This window comes from Mytilus galloprovincialis, chromosome 8, assembly GCF_965363235.1.
Source record: "Mytilus galloprovincialis chromosome 8, xbMytGall1.hap1.1, whole genome shotgun sequence".
NCBI lineage: Eukaryota > Metazoa > Mollusca > Bivalvia > Mytilida > Mytilidae > Mytilus > Mytilus galloprovincialis.
The window spans coordinates 26320381-26341308 of NC_134845.1; the positions used below are offsets into that span (position 1 = coordinate 26320381).

The 20928-nt window shown below is 31.1% G+C and overlaps 1 protein-coding gene across 4 annotated transcripts in view; it reads right to left on the reverse strand.

Moving 5' to 3' along the window:
• Window positions 1-340: 340 nt before the first annotated feature.
• Window positions 341-20928, reverse strand: part of LOC143085426 (uncharacterized) — a 50573-nt gene continuing 29985 nt past the window's right edge. For 3 of the 4 annotated variants that reach the window (XM_076261759.1, XM_076261760.1, XM_076261758.1), the window contains 10 exons: window positions 19438-19531; window positions 18367-18416; window positions 17696-17777; window positions 16873-16958; window positions 16104-16298; window positions 15683-15778; window positions 14920-15189; window positions 13707-13792; window positions 12430-12583; window positions 341-773 (listed from right to left, as the gene is read on the reverse strand). In XM_076261759.1, the coding sequence (XP_076117874.1) occupies window positions 426-773; window positions 12430-12583; window positions 13707-13792; window positions 14920-15189; window positions 15683-15778; window positions 16104-16298; window positions 16873-16958; window positions 17696-17777; window positions 18367-18416; window positions 19438-19531 (1461 nt within the window). In that variant the 3' untranslated portion in view covers window positions 341-425. Of the gene's footprint in view, window positions 774-10906; window positions 10943-12429; window positions 12584-13706; window positions 13793-14919; window positions 15190-15682; window positions 15779-16103; window positions 16299-16872; window positions 16959-17695; window positions 17778-18366; window positions 18417-19437; window positions 19532-20928 lie in introns of all 4 variants that reach the window. The other variant, XM_076261761.1, reaches the window with a different exon arrangement.

The window sequence follows — 20928 nt, forward strand, 5'->3', positions numbered from 1 at the left end:
ATTAGAAAATGAATTTCTAATATTAGAAAATGAATTTCTAATATTAGAAAATGAATTTCTAATATTAAAAAATGATTTTCTAATATTAATAAATGATTTTTTAATATTAGAAATTCATTTTTTAATATTAAGAAATCCTTTTTTAATATTAGAAAATCATTTTTTAATATTAATAAATAGACTTTTTCTTTTTTAATATTAGAAAATGATTTTTTAATATTAGAAAATGATTTTTTAATATTAGAAAATGATTTTTTAATATTAGAAAATGATTTTTTAATATTAGAAAATGATTTTCTAATATTAGAAAATAGCTCTTTTTGTCCACTTTGGCTTGCCATACATGTACACCATTTTATTATAAACATTAGTTTCTTTGATATTCAATATATTATGCAATTTACAGTAGTGCGTTTTATTTTTCACTATGCAACAGGAACTTCTTTAGGCATATTTGCTGAAGTGTGTCGTTCCGAAAATGTTACATTTTTGTTTAGTGATGACGATGGTCTCTTGGTCACATTTAAAACGGGTCTATAATTAGAACCCCTTCTTGAAGTTGTTGGTCGTCTTGAATTTGCACTCCTTAACGGCGTAGATATGTCCCTCGAAGTTTCTCTGATAGGTGTATGAACCCTGGTTGAAACAGACGATGTTGGCCTTGAGTTCACCTTACTCGAATCTGCCTCGATACGTTGAGTTACTGCGACTGAAAATCGTCGAGGACTGTTCAACATTCTATTTGCAGCTGCAAGGGAAAGCTTTCTCTTCGCCTAAAAAAAGAAATTCCTTCATTATATATCTTTAAATTAGAATGTTTGAATTCAACTATGACAGTAATATAAGGAGAGACATGTCATAATTATAACTTCCTTGAATACAGACAATATGCAATGAACAATTATAGTATTTAAAGTCTACAAATATGTAAACCGAACATATATACTATGTCTGGGCCAGTATTTTTGCCTGCAAATGCTTCCGATAACATGTGTGATAACTGATTTTTCATTAAAATTATAGAAGCTCCGAAAGCTACGAAAATAAGTAAATTTTCCAACTAAAAGCAAACAGGCATCGCACCGTCTGTAATGCAGATGTTGAAATTGCAAACACCCTATCATCCAACATTACCAAGCTGTATCCAATAGTTATCAAAGGTACCAAGATTATAATTTAGTACGCCAGACGCGCGTTTCGTCTACATAAGACTTATCAGTGATGCTCAAATATATTAAATCATTCCCCTTCATTGAAGACATTGAAATAAAAAAAAACTTGATGACTATTGTAAAATTTAAGATTTTGACAAAAATGAAGTGCCTTTCACATCAGATGTACAATTTACTTAAACTGTACTATTTAACATTATCAGACTCCCTTGTGTAGAAGCCAAGTTAAGTTTGGCATACATTTGTATTCATTTGTAATATGAGTGTTGTAAAATAACTAACAATCTCTGATTGAAGCCATGACAATCTTGACGACAGTTTTGTGTGCATTGTTGTCTAACAGAGGCAAAAAGAAATACGGAATGACGGATAAATATACAAGCAATTACTAGACATACAAATACATGCACCGACTTATGTATAGTTCCAACAGAAGATATTTGCTGTGACGTTTACTTATCTACAAAATATTGCTTTGATTTAAGCGCCGACATTAAAACGCACATTTAAATAAATAGAAAAATTGACACTTTCAGTCTATATCTATATTACAGTTTCAATACACTTCATAACAACAGCAACAGTTAATGATATCTAATGTCAATTGTTACCTAATCAAAACTCTACATAGCTAATAACTTTAAATTCATCAAAATTACCAGGCTTATAACTCGGTTTGTCCATTTCGTATACACAAGTAAACAGTGGCGCTCGAACCAAAGTAGTTGTAAGGCCAAATAATAAGATAAACGAAATTAAAAAGCATGAAAAGCCAATAACTCCGAAAGATTGTTACATATACGGCTTATGGAACCTATCATTTGGGGAAACTAGACCTGAGGGTATCGATCAATTCAACAGTTTATAAACAGCCAACTTAAAACTAATGAAGTAAGCTGGTGATTCTCTCGGAGACGAATGGGTTAGGTTAAAAAACAATCTTTTTCTATTATTGATAATATAGTTTATCATTGCTTTGTTTGTATTATGTTTTTGTTGCCAGTCATATTAACGTTTAAAGCATATAATTTGCTACTCATGTACTATTAAAATTCATAGTATGTCCCTTAAACACTTTTGGTAAGCCCAATGATTCAGACTGAAAAAATGTTAAGATCTGAAAATACTAGTTTATCATCAACACATTATTAATTTTGTCTGTTCGAAGACAGGAACCTCATTAGAAGTTGTCTTCTGTAATATCTTAATGTTGTCTTTTTTGTCATTCAAACAAATATTTCATTGCTGGAATACTTTTGATAGTCTAAGCAAATCAATGCACACCACATTAAATTTAAGAGGTTTAAGCAAACAATATTGACACGTGCATCTGTCTATTTTTTCAAAAAAACTTATCGTAGATACCAGGATAGAAGTTTAGTATTTGCAACATACGCGCGTTTCGTCTAATTCATTGATGCTCGAATAAAAAATAAAAAAGGCCAGATAAAGAACGAATTTCAAGAGCATTGAGGTCCAACAATTCTTAAACGTGTGTTGACATCTATACGTATTTATATGGTATATGTGTGTGTCGTTTTTGTGTTGCGTTTATATCGATGTTTACTACTCATCAATTATTTTCAATTATAAGAATGAAACAAAAAAATCCCAGTAACTAATCATTATACGGTTATCAACCAAATATTAGCTTAATATCTACAAAAAAGGAGGCTGGATTATTCTATTAAGAAAACATATCATTACCGTTGTTGATTTTTATATGAAAGTTTGTCTTACGGTGGTTATAGGTACAAAACAAAGTCATCTTAATTATAGGTATGTTCTTATCGATCAAGTAAAAAATAATGTCGACCGGGCGTTTATATTAATTTTTCAGTGTCAATAGTTGCAAATGTTTGGTCTACATGTTTACATGAATAAGCAATGTGACACAAGGATGAGATTTATAGATCATAAATGGAAATAGATTACAATTAAGCCACACAAGAACAATATTCTCTTCAAAAAGTGTTTTTATTATCTTGTTCAGTTTCTCTTTCATAGCACACATTTCTTTCCATTTATATTCCTTGCAAAATCTGTATATTTTGCATGAACTTTAGCTTGAAAAATGTACGTTGTGAATTCCCCTACTGTAGCTGATATTCTTTCTCAAAGAACTGAATCTAAACATTTGGTATTATATAGAAATTTGTGTTGACCTGGAGTTCGATCTTTTTACTAGTTTTTAATTACAAAAAGATAATAAGATTGTTAGGCGTTTGTGATGAAACGCTTTATACTTAATATAAGTAGGCTATAACATTATGTGGAGCATATTGTTTTGGCTCATGACATTAAAAATCTAGTTTTTAATTATAATATGTTAAACTTCCTGACTACATACTCCGTTTCACTTCATGGTGTTTTTGACATCCTACATTTTCGTGTGTGAAAATCGTTACTGCTGTTATTACATATCTTTATACTTTTATTGATCTTCAAATGCGGAACTAAATAACTAAATACGTATATGGAAATGATTCAGTGAAAACATTCTTGTTATGTAAAGGAATATACTTCAGATAACACATTAATTATTATTATCCTTTTCTTAAAATCCGTTACATATGATACTAAGGCCGTGTTCACACCAAACGCCGTGTAGAGTAAACATGTTTACAATTAGTTTAGTGTAGTGTACACTGGTTTCACATTACATTTGTTCACATCTATACACCTTGTTTAGCTACCTGTACATAAGATTCGTTCCCACTTGTAAACTATATGTCATTTAAATGTTCATTACGTAGAACTGAATTCAAAATTTTTGGACAATTTATCTAGCGGTAAGGAAACAACCATTTGACTTCAAAAGGGGGGGGGGGGGGGGGGTGAGAATGGAAATATTCCGATCCCAAATTTGATAAAAACAAACAAAATGGTCATACAGATGATAAAAAAAAAAATTCTGAATCAAGAGTTTCCCCATACATTATAGTGTTAAATATTGAAAAAAAAGTATTTGATCACCAGCATCGAAAAAAAAGAATAAAAACGTACGCGCGAAAAAAAATCTGACTCAGATAAAAAAAATAACCCTCCCCCTTTTTTTTAAGTTAAGTGGTTGCTACTCTATGAAAGCCATTTTTACAGAGGATGACCTTGAGGTCACTCCGATGTATTGTTATCGCTTAAATTTCCGTCATTCATAAATTCTAGTCAAATTAGTGTTGGGTTTTCAACACCAGTGAAAAAAGTGCATTTTCATACCTGCGATTTCTGTTCTCCGGTTGTACGATGTTTCAACAAAATATGGAATCATTTCAGTTGTTGATTTAGTGGTGAAAATTTGACTGAATTATATCTTAATGAATACGATTTTATATGTTTAATTGGTGTTTCAGAAAGAGGTCAGGTGCTCTTGTTCATTCATAAAATTATCGTTCATTCATAAATTTATCGTAAAATAAAAATCACTACACAGGTTATACGTGTAGTGTAAATGACCACCTGTAATCTAAAAATAGCGGTCACACTAATAACGACAAGAAGAACTTTTAGCGACAAGAAGCGTCAAGAACGGACAAGAAGAATAAATTAAGCGACAAGAAGACTATTTAGCGACATGAAAACTTCTCGAACCGCATGAGGATGACACATATCAAATGAACAATTATGTGTGGGACTTAGTTTTAAGAAATGGTGTCAAAGTAACACTATGAAAATATTTTTAGTAAGCTGAAATATATATTTATTTTTTACATGTTTATGTCTTGTAAGTTATTTTATTTCTGTCCAATTTTTCAACATTAGCGTCTCGAAAGGTGAAATGTTTTAAATGAATGGTTAATTTAAATTAATTATGAAAATTGTTAAAATTAAATAAATAAAAGTAATTATTGCCCAGTTACAAACACTACCAGGGGATAAGGGTTACACCCAACTTTAGCCTTGTAAACTTGTTGTCTCCTTGTGAAATATATAAAACATATTAAAAATGATTTCCTGCTTAAGTCTTTTATTGATATAAAGTCAAAACCTTCTTGCTTTTCACTAGACAACCATGTCCTGTCAGGTTTAATTCTTATATATGTAGATGAAAAATAAAAGTGTCCCAAAACATTAACATGGCAGCAATTGCTTTTACAGCCTTTAAGGCTTTGATTTTTTTACAGAAGAGTGTCCACCATGCACTTGCACTGCACTATAATAATAGTAGAATAGAATTATCATATATACAAATAGATGAAAATGATATTTATCGGTCGTCCAACTGTCTATATCAATCTGCTCAGCTCTTAATAAAACTCCCTAGCACGGCTTTGTGACGTCAAATACGTTGACCTGGCCTTAATAACTTTGACCCGGACATATCAGCGACGTCATAATGTTTGAACCGACGTTGAAACTTATCAAGTCAACTTCCGGTTGCTGGTGAAACTAAGACTATACTTCCAAAAGACGCAAATGCAGCCCGATAAATCGATTATCAGGTTATCGGCGTATTAATATTGTAAAATATCAGCTGCTCGACATAATATGAAGGCTTTTTTATCTCGTTCGCTGCGCTTACTCGACAAAAAGCTTAATATTATGTCTCGCAGCTGATATTTTACGATATCAACATGCAGACAACCTGATAATCGGTACATACATGCAATCGTAATATTAATAATATATATAACAACAAACCAGTGTATTCTCTACGACTATTATTATACAAGTATAATAGTCCAAGGTATACTGATTTCTTGCAATACAATATAAAAGTTATTACGGTGAGGTTGAATTTCCTGTCATTTATTCATCATCCAAGCACGAACTTGTATCAGAAAAAAATATCTCTGTAAATTAACCCAAGTTTCAGGTATAGAGATGTGATCTGCTTCTGTGACATGTGCTTTTGACCATCCACAAGAACCTGCGGTCATCCGATGTTCAGTACTTCAGTACTTTGATTATAATTTGCAGTAGTTTGAATATACTAGAGATGTCTCGATTACGCATTAGAAAACGTTAGCTGCAGCAGCGTGTTTACAGCCGAAAAAAAGGATTGAGATATTAGGGATCACTACATTTTTATCTTTTCTGTTTGTTTCAAATGGTATTTCTTCTCCAAGGAGTATTTGGTAAAGGAATAGGGTAACGTTTTTTTCAATTTATTTTATGTGTTATTTAACGGATCTGAGATACTAGACAAACATATCATTTACCTCACACTTTTTTTAGTCATGCATTTATGCGTGAATCGTTATTTGAGTAAAGACCAGTGGCGAATATTTCTGTGTACGTCAAGTCGATTCGGGAACACCTTTTCAAATAAATAAGGCAGCAACTATTTTCTTCATTTTTGGGGGAGGTAGAGGGGGAGCGGGGTGTGTGGGGGGGGGGGGGGAGGTATGGGTGCTTGGGCTATTGATTTTTTTCAGGACTAATTTTGGTAACAAGTCGAAATCAATTTTAGCATCTCATAGGGGCATCTGAGGGTGAAACAAACATATTTTTTTTCAGGGCCAAAAACTGGAAACATTTTTTGTTTCCAAAACAAAATTGTAGCACACCAACCCACCCCCTTGCCTTTATGTTTTATACTCAACTACAATAGCCCCCCCCCCCCCCCCACCGGAAAATCAATTGGTTGCTGCCTTAAGGGTTCGGCAATGATGCTGCGTTGAGTCTTGATCAGGGGTTAATAAAGGACGTTAATCTTTTTTAACAAACAAAAAAATCTGTTTAATTTAGACAACAATTTCTGTAAAGAAGTTCTTCAAAGAACTATACTAATAATTATCAAAAATATCAATTTTACTCAAAAATAGTTTCCTCCTTAAATATATACACGGTAAAACTAATGTCCTAAATGCCTAGTTCTGTGTACACTTAACCTACACAAGGCCTACATTGACTATCGACTGTGTGTAGATAAAACATGATTTAAACTACATGTAAACATTGAGTTTTATCAATGGGAACGCAATTGTGTTTAGTTTACGTGTGAGTTGCACTAACACAACACCGAATTTAGGTCAATGTGAACACGGCCTAAGTCTTGTGTTGTTGTAACAAATATAACACGAAGTTATCTTTCTTTGAACTTTCAACTAGTGCCATAACTTTCGAGGTCATAATTTTGAGTCGAACTATTATAAGCCTATACTGTCGTTGCAACCGGTTTTATTCCATTTGGGAGTTTGATAAGTTTTGACTTTTCAAATAGTTTTGCCTCGAACAATGAGAAGTCATTAATTACCGGAATGCGCATCTGATGCAGATAAATTGGTACTGTTGATGTTCTAATAATCAATTAACGATACTAGTATATTTAACCATCGATAAACTACTGTCGCCTTTATTCATTTGATATTTTTGAATATAAAGATTGTTTACATGCTTTTATTTATATTTCACAGTGCTTTTAAAATCTGGTTAAGGATATAACACATGCCGTGTACTTATTGATGGCACGTTTGATTACACAGCAATAAAGTTTCGCTGTTCTACAATACATTGTAACTCTTCGAGAAATTTTAGTTCTCAAGTCAGGAAAACATGTGAACTAATTCTCAAATATTTCCCAAATAGCCGATACACAACCACAAAATGTGTATGACCTTTGTATACTATTTGAGGGATTTTAAAGCTGTAGTTAGTTTTGATATAAGACAGGTAAGCAATTGCAATATGTGTGCAGTCTTTCTTTGAACGTTCATGCACGGATCGATGTTGAAACCTGTGGGAGGATTGAAGTTATAACTAGGACAGTTTATTTTCTAAATTTTGTTATAAATGATCAAGTATCCAAGTTTAGAAAATTAGGAGAATTTAATCAAACAATCATATAATAAAAGGGTGCACAACTTCAACATATATGCATCCTATCCGTGAAATATCAGGTATCTTGGCTGATTACTGCCAGGGGAGTAAATAACAAAAATGGTACACTCCTTCTTACCCCCTATTGAAATTATTAAGTCTGAAAAAAGATTGAAACTTTCTCAAAATAAAAAAAACAAGAATGTGTCACCAGTACACGGATGCCCCACTCGCACTATCTTATAATTATGTTGGCATTAGAGGAATAGAAATAGGTGTAAGTATGTATCCCAACAAAAGTGCATACTTATCGAAACAATCATAATAATTAAAAAGATAGGTAAATTTAGCTAAATCTAGTTCATGTTTGTCAAGTTGTTGAAAGTAATTTGTTTGTTGTTACTGCTTGAACAAATATGTATTCTCTTAAATGATTAATTGAAAAGTATTACATCACAAAGTCAACATGTGCATAGTGTTAGGAATTCCAGTTTGCACAAATTCTACAATAGACTCTTTAGACTTTGATATTTCTTTTCAATATTTCTATAGTTGAGAGTGCTGTAATATGCTCCCATATCATGCATATGACTCGAAGGAATTTCTTGAAATTTTGTATATCGTGTTAGATTACTGTTTTATTTAGATAAGTGGTTCAGGATATTTTTCTTCATTTAAATATATCACTTTTTTTTTTATTGTAAGTGATTCATAATGAATTCTAAGGTGTTTGTTATGTTCGCAACAAATCGAAATTCTTGTTACCCTAATATATCATTATATGGATTTTCTTAAAACTTTGTAGAGTTGTGGATGATATTTTCATACTTTCATAAAGTTGAATTAATTGTTTAATACAAAAATTTTCATTAGTTCATATTAACTGATAAAATATTTAAGAAGATATGGAATAACATTAATCTGTTATATCTTTTTTTTGTAGTTTGAGATAATTCATTTGTATTTAACTAAAATTTATTTAATATTTCTTTAATGACAGTTTATACAAATCTCCATTACAAAAATATCTTTTGTTTTAGATAGAATGAATTAGAAATGTTTGAATTTCTTTATTTCTTTAAAAAACATAATAATTTTAACCCTAAAATCTACTAGTTGTCTATCAAAAAGTGATAAAATATTGCAATTTTATCAAGTTAATAGCTAATTATGTTTAACAGTTTAATATTTATAAAAACATTTAAATAGTCATAAAAACGCCTATTGTTATTATATAAACATCTATTGAAATATTTGTGTTGGCATGCAAGGAATCAAATGTTGGCCTTCGAGGAAGACACTCATTAAAACGGACGGACGAACGAACGGACGCACAGACCAGAAAACATAATGACCCTCTACTATCGTAGATGGGGCATAAAAAGCCGGCGCACAACTTAATTATGTGTGCAACCTACAGGTTCAGAGATCTGGTTGAAAGTTTAAATGAAAGAAAGTTCCGTAGTAGTGGGAAAAAAAGAAAATGCTCAATGAATTTCATGACAGATGCACAATTTTAATAAGGGTTTGTTGTCAGTGTATATAATACTACAAAAATGTATATACTTTTTGATGATACTTTTTGATGATTCGATCATTATCATACGTTAAATAAGTAAAGACAACTTGGTTTAAAAAATAAACGAGCAACTAAACAACACCACATTATCCTAGAAAACTCGCTGTAGTTCATTAAATGAAATAATTGATACAGTAAACGGATATTGGCGGGACTGAGGAGATAAAATTGGAAATAAGGGACGAATTTTGAAAAAGAAATACTTTATGGCAGAATTTTAATTTTAATTTCAAATTTATCTACCTAAATTGAAATATCAAAAGGGAGTGTGTCGTCATACATTGTTTTTGGTAAAAACACATATCCAAAAGGTTTGAATATTAAGTAGTACTTACAATTTCTCATGGTAAATGAACACCAGTCAGTTCTTATTTCTTGCTCATTCGAAGGGTTTATGTTTTAGCGTGATAATTCAAAACAGTGAAAAACTCGTTTGTGTTAAGTGTTAAAAGTTAAATCAAACACCACAAAAGTTAATACATCTAAAAGTCAACAAAATGCTTTCGATTGTGTAGACATGTGTCTGAACTAAACGATTAGTTTTAAATTGGCATTTAAATTACGAATACACTTAACAGAAACTATTGAAAGAGCTGGCAGCATGAGGATTACTTGTATCACTCCAACGTCACATAAACACCATTGAATTCGTATTGTATCAAAAATCTCCTTTTAGCAAGACATGCTGTATTAAACATGACACCATGCATCTTACTGAACTAACTTAGTTTTGACAACGATTTTCACATCCAAACTATTGACATTTTCAACTTACTGGGGTAGAATATGTGAAAATTTAGTTTTATTTCATTAGTTTGAAACAAAAATGTAAATTGTAAATATACTGATATTACTACTGTTGATCCGTAAAATACTGCAAAACATTTTGTCGTTCTTCGTGGTACCTTATCGGTACACATGCTCGTATATTTAAACAAATAGGTCGTAAAGTTATTGCAAACTACTAAATCATGCATTCATATAACGAGAACATACATATCTTTGGCACTTTGGGATGCAAAAAATTTTTTTTTCTTCAAATATTTCAAGTAGTTCATGCAGTGACATGTCAGTGGATCACGACATGCAAATGGCAAAACCGGACATGAATAAGGAACATACAATCTGAAGATGTTTTAGCACTGATTTAAAAATAAAACAATACTCTGGTCTTATAAACAGATTTCTTTTAGTAAATTAAACTTTTATTTAACATTTCCTTACTTTATCGGTTATTATGGTTAGTGCACTTTGCACATAAACATTTCATAATGTGTAATTCATAATTATCAAATCGGTAGCAGCGCCAAAACCAACGCCTGATACACATATCTTAAATCGTATGTAAAACCGTGACAAATGTGCGTGTGCATAAAATGTATAAATCATTAATTACCCAATGTTGATTTCATTTTTCAAATTTTGCTTGGGCCTACAATTACAATCAATTACAACAAATTACAATCCTTGTTATGCATAAACACTGTGTTTTGGGAATACAGATTCCAATCAAATGAGTATAGTATTTTGACGCAAACTGGTGACAACATTAAATTTGAACTTCTAGCTTTTAATATATCGCCAAAAAAATTTACGGGACTCAGTTAAGTGGTTTTAACTTTTGATCCTTTCGAAGAAAATTTGATTGGGGTAAACTACTGTAATGTTATGGACAGCACATCCAGGAATAGCATGTTTTGATACATTAGATTACTATAAACTACAGTAAATTTGGTGGAAACCCACTCTGTGGGAATGGCAATAAGTTGATACGAATCGTGTATAGTAATTCTATAAATAAGCTTAGTGGTTATTTTTTTATAAAAGCTATCCGATTTTGTAATGAAAAACTTGTGTAAAGCAACGCCTGTAACCTGCATATGTCTTCCTGTTATATCTCTCTCAGCTTAATAATTGTGAATCTCTAAACTTACTGTATGGAACTACCCTTGTACATTTATCCAATGCAATAACGACTTATATGTTGTATAGACCTGTACTAAACGTACCTTTATGTTCCATAGGGCTAAGTTTATGTTTTGATATACATATGTTTGTAGATACCAGTTGGTATGTCTACATGCACGCTCTTGCAAATTGTTATTCATACTTCAGAAAAGGCTTATAATGTTTGAAAACAAGTGTGTACATCAGATAGCTATTTAAGATACAACAGTTTTAAGATGAATTAACTTATCTTAGATGCTGTGCGCTTAATATTTTGTGTTTTTTCAAAACAATCATGTATAACTAAAACGAAGTGAAATATATAAGGCTACTAAAACTGTTGTTCTTTATTGTAGTTCTCATATTGTGAAAGAGGAGAAACATATCCCGTTACCACAATCTAAAGAAGAGTTAAGTGATAAATGGTATTTGAGTGTATTATACAGAAGAATTGGTGAGATTGAATAGATTGTTTCTTGACATGCATATGTATAAAAGATGTGTGCTACATATTAAACATGCTTCTCTGTATAAATATTTGTATGTTAATTAAGTCATTCCAATACCAATACAATAAAGTCACTTTAGCCATACACTTACTTTGCATATTATATTCACTAAAGTTCTCTTGACAAAATAAGATATTTCACTTTTATTTTTATCTAAATGAACAGTAACATAACAGTTAATAAATAATAACAGTAAAATATAAATCATTGTGTATACAAGACTTCTTCTACCCCTGAATCTTGAACTATAACGAACATTATTATATTGCACTAAATGAAAAGCAAAATGTAAACAGCACATGCAATAGTGAAAAGGAAGCAGTGAAATTAGTTCTTGTGCTCATCCCTTACGACCAGTGATGTCTGCAAATTTAGGTTTTGATATAGCAAACGTTTTATTTTTTGAAACAACTTTATCACGTGATGCATTATCAGCAGCCTTATCGGCAAGCTTGGTACTCGCCTTTTCCTTGTTTGTTTTATTGCGTTTTTCGATGATTTCTCGCAGAATTTTTCTTAGACCTACAAGGCCTTCATCTTCTTTTTTCTTCGATTTTGCTCTAGTTGTACGTTGCGTAATTTGTCTGGACACTTCTCTATGGACCGTCATGAACTCCCTAAAAAGTCAGCAAAATCATAGCAATTATTTATATGCAAAACGTATACAACTTTTTTGCGTTTTTTTTTCTATTCCTCTTCCTTTATTCTTCGTGATTATACCAGTATAATAGGGTCTGGATCTTGGAATTTAAGTAATTTCTAATTGCTTATGTCATTTTCTCTATATTTAAAAGTTTGGTCCAATATTCTCTGTTCTTTATATTGCAGACAAATTTTTACTTTCTACTCTTTCTTTCTAAAACCATTTTTTCTCTATTCTTTTTTGTGTCCCATTTTCTCTTGTATATAAAACCTATCAAGACCCCAATAAAAGTATTTTCATACTACTTCTACAAACAAACAGGAATGAGTGGTGTATGTCAATAAACCAACCAATCATGCAAAATACTAAAGAAGATATGTTATATCATAGAAGTGTTATATTGTACTTCCAAGGTTATATCTAACTGATCTTAAATACATTTATTCCACTTAGTTAATTAACATGGATGTTATAGAATATGGAATGCAATACATACAATACGATGCTAACGATGTATAACGCTAATATAAATATATACGAGTCGGGGGGAAAGAAAGATAGAACGCTTCTAGAAAGTAAAATTACATAAAAAGTTTTTAAGATCATGATTAATAATGTATAGCTTTCTTATTTCATGCATGTACTATGTATACTTACGGAAGATCTAAAAGAAACATTTTATCTGGCTTGCTTTCCAGTCATTACTTCTTGTGGGAAAATTATTAATTTTGAAGACAGTATTTCATATATAGGATAACTCCCCTTTAAATTATTTTGATCGGACATTGTGTGCCGTGTCTGTATATTATCTATCTCAACTGCATCTCAGATCAGTAGTGTAGATAATACAAATGAATGAGAAAAAAAAAGGCTGATGAAATTGTCCACAATTTTCCTTTCATAGCCATGCATACATACAGTTTTACCCAACGATTTATTTCATGTATATAAATTGTCGTTTTTTGCAATCTCAGTAAAGTTCACTTTACCATCAGATAAAAAACGATGACTGAGAGCGTTTACTTTATTTGGTAGGCGACACAACTTATTTTAAATTTGAAAAAAAAATGTTATCCTAATTTTACTAAACTACTTACTCAAGATCAACATATCCGTCTTTCTTTAGATCTATCTTTTGCATAACAAGATCCAAATGATGTTCCGTCAGTGGGATCCCTAAAGTCTAAAAATTAAAATATCAATAGTAAACATTGTAGGTCAAATAATGTTCTATGTTTTACTTACACATAACTGTTAAAATTAATAATGAATGCAGAAATTGTAACTTAAACAAAATTCTCAAAAATATGTAACGTATATTTTCCCTATAATGTGAAATGGTATGTTCTCCTCAATAACAATTAAAGTTCATCATTGTTAATAAAATATGAGTATATATCAAGCTCATTATTATGTAACGTATAGAAAATCTCAATAATATGTTATGTAATTATAGATTATCGTTGATCATCTCAACGAGATTGCTTTTCTCGCTTGAGCTGGTACAGCGAAAGTGAGAAAAGCAATCGAGTTGAGATGACCAATGATAATCTGTTTATCGCTATTTTACCTATGACGACGTTGTCAATTTCAAGTCAATTTCGTTAGCAACGCCACGTGGTCTCCTTAGTTTCCAGCGATAATTTTTCCATCTCAAGCGAGAAGCATGATATGAAAATTATCACAAAAAAAGATCAAAAGAAAAATGCACAAAATAGCGATAAATATCCTTCCCAACAACGTGTAGCATGTACATCATTCCTAGTTAAATGTTACTTAAATATTATAATTCCCAATAATATGTAAAGTGTTTATCATTCCTTAAATAAAATATTTGCAACATATATATCATTCTCAATACTATGTAAGGTAAATGTCAATATACAACCTCAACAATATGAAACACACTTTAAAAAAACAGCTACGCGTGTTATTAGTGTGCTTCACATTTTTTATGTTATTTTTCTTTATAGACAAAAAAACATATTACAGTCATTCGTTAAATAAAATGTTACGTTTATATCATTCCTAAAATACATGCAACGTAAAAAGCACTACCTTTTATATGTAACGTATATATATCATTCCCAATAAAATGTAATGCATACCTTTCCAAATAAAATGAATTATATCATTCTCAATATTATGATCAAATGTTGATGTCGAACATTTTCTTTTGTTGAATAGTTTCCTATATTTAGAACATTTAATGAAAAACAAAGAAGTACGACTGACTTGAGGCATGACCTAACAAAAACCAGAAAGTTAAGAAAATCGAGGATATTAGGTCCAAAATTCTAGTCAACATACCGCTACTCCATCCCGGAAATTGCTTTTACTCAATTTTTCCCGACTATTCGAATCCAGATATTGAAAAAAATCTATTAATCTTAAATTGTCAATGCGCATGTATTCCACTAGCACCATAACTGGATCGAATCGGTTCAAATCATGAGGATCATGATCCTTCTCTGTTACAGCATTACCACCAGCAATTCTTTCGCCGTGAGTTACCCGTATAGATTTTGATTCCTTAAGCTCCTTCATCAATTCCAGGAACTGGTCGTCAATGGATATATCCTTTATAAATATAAAAGGAGAATTATACAATTTGGTAAGCAGTTGAAAGATGTTTTGTTTTAACAGTTACATTTTATTTATTCAGAATATGTACATATTAAAAAGTTGATATATATATATGTGTGTGTATTTTTTTTTATTGAATACGGTAAATTTGGATTTCATTGTGAGGTTGTTACGACCCGATGGGTACTGTAATACAAACAATTCGAATTATGATATCGGATACATATATATTTTGAGATTTTCTCTAAATAGCAATATATGTAATTAATCTTGAATTTTGATTGGTTATGTCAAAATCGCAAAAATAAATGCTCGCAAAAATTTCTGAATTTACAGTAGTTGAACTGGTGCATGTTAAAAGATACATATATTGTTTTGACAGATTAATAAAGATTAAATTGAGAATGGAAATGGGGAATGTGTCAAAGAGATAACAACCTGACCACAGAACAGACAACAGCAGAAGGTCACCAATAGGTCTACATACCTCCAACTGAATACTTTCTAGTCGTGAGTGTTTAGACATCTGGATTGCTTTTATAACAGCTTTAGCACCTTCTGTCGTTATAGGATTTCTTCCCATCTGAAATGTTTAAATATGTAAAATATGATCGATATTATCAATAGAAAACAAAAATGCTGCACATGCAATACATTCGAATGAATAGCCCATTTTGTAAAAGTGATTCGTATTAATGTACCACTGAGCAATATCTGTCGTACCAAAAGGCACGAGAGTAACTCAAATTAACTTTGAAATCTCTATTAACTTATTTGCTTTTATATAATGATTTTTATTACCCTTTAGTTCAATACATTGTCATTTGACGTTTTACTTATTTTCCAAATGAATTTTTCGAATTTTTACACATATTTGTAGAAATTATATATTACATAGCCATACAAACCTGGAAATATCGGATTCCTTTATTTTGAACTAATCCATGAAGTAGAAAACGTAAAGACGTCATATCAATTCGGTTACTGGAAACGTTCAGGTCCGCTAAGTTTGTATTTTTCTTTAGAGATTGTGCTAGCTCTATGCATCCTTCTTTCCCTAAACCATTCCACGACAAATTCAAACCCCATAACGTGTTGTTGTCCTGAGAGAGTATAAAAATGTCAATACAGTAATAAGACGGAAAGGTACCAAGGTTGATGAACAAATACATTAAAAGGCAAGTAAAACTAAACCGATCTCAGTATTGCATGAACTTAAATTTGAAAATCTCAAATCATTCATAAGTGTTTCGTTTTGTTATGAGCAGAATGAAAAAATTTATAAAAGTAACAACATAAAAAAAGTCGAAGAGTAAAACCAAAAAAATTTATTCTAGAAATGTTCTAGTTATCTTTGGTTATTTATGTCGTAGAATTGCTGTCACATTGGTTGCTCCATAACAGAATCTACCAAACGTATGATATTAAAGCCAGCTAAGAAAATTACCAATACAAAATTAGTTGTTTTGATCATACAGATGAGATTTTGAAATTTTAAGGTAAAAAAGTACCCATACTTGTTGCATATTTCAGAAAAGTCTTCAAAAAAAGAATTTTCATATTCTAATTATGGAAGTGCTTAAATAATTCAATAATTGTATGAACGGCTATAAGTTATCATCAAAGGGGTGCTGATAAGATGACCTATAATTCAATTAAAGGAAAATGTCAACCTACCGCAAGAGCTTTGCATATTGATTTAGCTGTGTCTTTTCGAATCTGATTCCACTGTAAATCTAATACTCTTAACGTTGTGTTTGTAGCTGAAACAAAATATAATGATTTTGAATACATAATTTGAGTATTATTATAATTAAAGCTTACATTTGTTGAAATTGAACAAAGAATGGTCGATCGATGTACGAGAACGTATAATAAGGGTGTTTGGTGCCCTTTGCGTTCACACATGATTATGTTGACTTATATTTCTTCGATGTAATATTAATCATTCATCCGATTGCAGAATGTAACTACAATCTTTGTTGTTCATTGTGTCATTAGATTGGTGTCTCGTTACATATCACCTCATTTTATTCATACATTTGTATTTGTAATGAAGTTATCAAAGCAAAGGATTACTGTACCATTGAATAAAACACAAAGTTATGAATTAACACATACAAAGAGAGACAAAAGGTATATCTTTTAATATTTCTTATAAAAGAAAAAGACAACAGTAGTATACCGGTGTTGTTTGTTTGCTGTTCCATTAATGCCAGTCATTGTGCCCAACATCTTTATAATCATTTATAAATTACTGTTTATCTATGTACATGTATAATTAAATTGATGTTAATTTTCGTTTTTTCGATACTATCTTTCAATGTCAGGCTAACATTTTCTTAGAATTCGGGCGATGTAGGGCTTAACCAATTGTTTAGACACCTCTCTGTGTTTTTTACCGTTTATATCGACCTATATATATCTTTCTTATGTTACTTTTGTCGTTGCGTTGCCGTCTCATTGACGTATACCAAACTCTACTGTTTTTCATACTTACAAATTAATTTAGCCAACATATTTCCTCCTTCAAATCCTAACGAGTTATGCCCGAGGTGTATTTCTTCTAATGTAGGTACATTCTGAATTAAACAATGAACCAATGAGCAATCTACATATAATAATAAACCAAATAAATTAGCATTTTTTTATAAAAATAAAATGCTTTTTGTTTTATTTGTAAATATAAGTTCGTCTGCAGCCGTCTAGTTTTGTGTAAAAATTGGAAACACCGTCTGTATAAAGGAACGCTACGTACTAAATTATAATCCTGGTACCTTTGATAACTATTTACAACCAATTATTTAAAAGCCAATTACAGATGTATAAGTATTAAAACAGTTAAAGAACTGATGATTTCGTTGTAGGCTGGCAGTCCACCAGCAGCAGTATCAACCCAGTGCTGTGTTAAATGAAAAACATGCTTCTAAGCGTCAAAATTCCTTTGTTATACCCGCTGCCAAAATAATCCATCTAAAACTGTGTTAATCTTTTTGAATGTTGTCAATGTATATAACTTACAATGGAAACGGGGAATGTGTCAAAGAGACAACAACTCGACTAATGAGCAGTATGCTTTTCTTGTATGCTAGTAAGGAGTTTGATTCATGTTCAAATTTATTTGTTGTTAGCTTATAAGATATGTATTATAAATTATTCATGCGTACTTACTTCTATTATACTTATGATGTGTTCCATCTCTGTGTGTTCTATTTTATTATCTGAAATAAATTCACGAATGACTTGCTAATAAAGGTAATTAAAAGCATTTAAATTAAGTCTTTAATGATTTTATCTGTACTTGGGTATTGTTTTTGGAGTATTTCATCGTGGTTCATCTCCTTTTGTCGTTATGCATTTTAAAGTTACACTGTTCAATTTAATCAACATTTTCACCGCTCGAGCTAGTTAAAACAAGAACTATCTTTAAAAAAGATATCCGACGTATTTAAATTTGAGTATATGTTTAAAACTATCATTTTGATAACCTTCAGAAGCACACAGATACCATTTAAATAACGTTTTCTCTGTTTGTGTTCAGTATTCTCGGTCTTCGTATCTTTCTGTTAACATTCAACAAAACCCCGCGGAAATCTCACATGCGTAGGTGCGTTCTAAAAGTCATGTACGTTCGTACAACAAAGTTTACATTAAAAATTATATAATTGTCCCGAATAAACAGCTGTCACGGATGCAAAGAGCTATTGGAGAAACAATTATTTTAATAAAAATATAAATCTTTGTAAGATCTAGTTCAAATATTTATAGTTTTTCACTTGCTTTCCATCACGATATAATTAACGAGACGTTTTTTTCAAACACAACCAAATCACCCACCATGACAGCATTTTTTCCAATCACAGAAAGGATTTTCGAGCATGCGTATTCTGTTGCCATAGTTAAGCGTCCTTAAGTTCAAAGGGCACAAACCAATTTTGAGCATATTTGCGACAGCACTTGTTCATTAGTGTCCAGGGTAGCAGTTACGTATACATGATTACATGAAGCTCATTTGGCTCAAAATACTAAACCAAAACACAGAAACTAAACAAACAAAATGATCAGAATTATAAGATTAACAAAAACAGAGGTTTTTGTCATGAATTCTATTCTCCATTCTCATCTACAATGTTGGATGTGCACATCGACTAAGCTTAAAGTAAGCGATATCGGCTCTTTATAGCCTCTTGTTTCTGTTCTTGAACATTCATATAATGATAATAAAGTGACACAATTATTTACCTTCAAGACGTAATACTCGTAGAGTTTTGTTGTTTTTAATTAAATCGGCTAAAGCCTCTAGTCCGTCTTTCCCTGGTATAGTACCACTCAAATTCTAAAAATAAAAAAAGAACAATTTAATTGGTGATGTATAAATGAATTAAATTATACATCAAATTTTCGAACTACATGATTATATGTTAAAACAAAAGAAGTCCTTTTCAACACGAATGTTTTTCTAGAGGACAATTAATGTTGCATGCATAGAATCTTCTCCACATTGATATCCGAGAAACCAAACCTAATGAAAACAGTAAATTGTAATTTACAACAGGAAATTAAATTGATCAAAAATATATTTGTACGAATAGAATTTGCAGGTTAATTGAAACCATAATAACCTAAATTAAAAATAATAATGTTGGAGACAATTACATTTGTCAAACAGAACTGATGTCTTTCTTTCTCAAACAGTACATTTCTTCGCGAAAAACAATAAACTTATTTATTCATGACCGACAGAGACCTTTACAAGCACTTCATATACAAAAACAAACAAAAAAAGATGGGACTTTTAAGAAAAAAAAGTCTCGGTGGAATCATAAACTCGTTAACTGCATAGCTAATGTGCTTCTAGTCCTTATTTGCGCGAAATGTTTTGCTCAATATCTACATGACCCTGTTGATCTCATACAAATAAAGAATTGTGTTTTTCAAACTTAAACGCTGATATAGGGCAAGTCTATCACTGTTGATTTGACGCCAAGCACTGGAGATGTCTATTCCAGCTGTTGATCTAACGTTTGAGCAATAGAGATGCAAAGTTCAGAACTTGATAAAATTATGTAAGTGTAGTGCTGTAGATATAAATATCGGCGCTGAAGATGTAAAGTCCAGCGCTGTTGGTCTAAAGCCATTTTACAGACAAAAAAAGATATGGTATAAGTGCCAATGAGACAACCATCAATTCAAGTCACAATTTATAAAAGTAAACCATTATAGGTCTATGTACAGTCTTCGACACGGAGCCTTGACACACACCGAAAAGCAAGCTATAAAGGGTGCCCAAATATTACTAGTGTAAAACCATTCAAACGGGAAAACCAACGGTCTAATCTATATAAAATAAAAACAAGAAACGAGACACACTTATGAACCACATCAGCAAACGACAACTACTGAATATCAAATTTTCTGACTTAGTACAGGTGCAAACAATTGAGGGGTTTAAAGGTTTTAACGGTACCAAACATTCACCCTTATCTGAACATAGAAAGACACCCTATAAAATATCAATTGAAATGGCTAAACTCAATTAAACGACATATTAACACAAGTGGACATACACTTATCGAATAAATTTGATCTATGATACAATATAAATACAAAATCAATAAAATAAGGAATGAATAATTAAAGTGACAATATTATACCGCTTTGAAATGTGAAACAATTACAGAAAAACAAAAAATAAGTATATAAAACATTTTCAACTGTTTTTATCAATTTTAG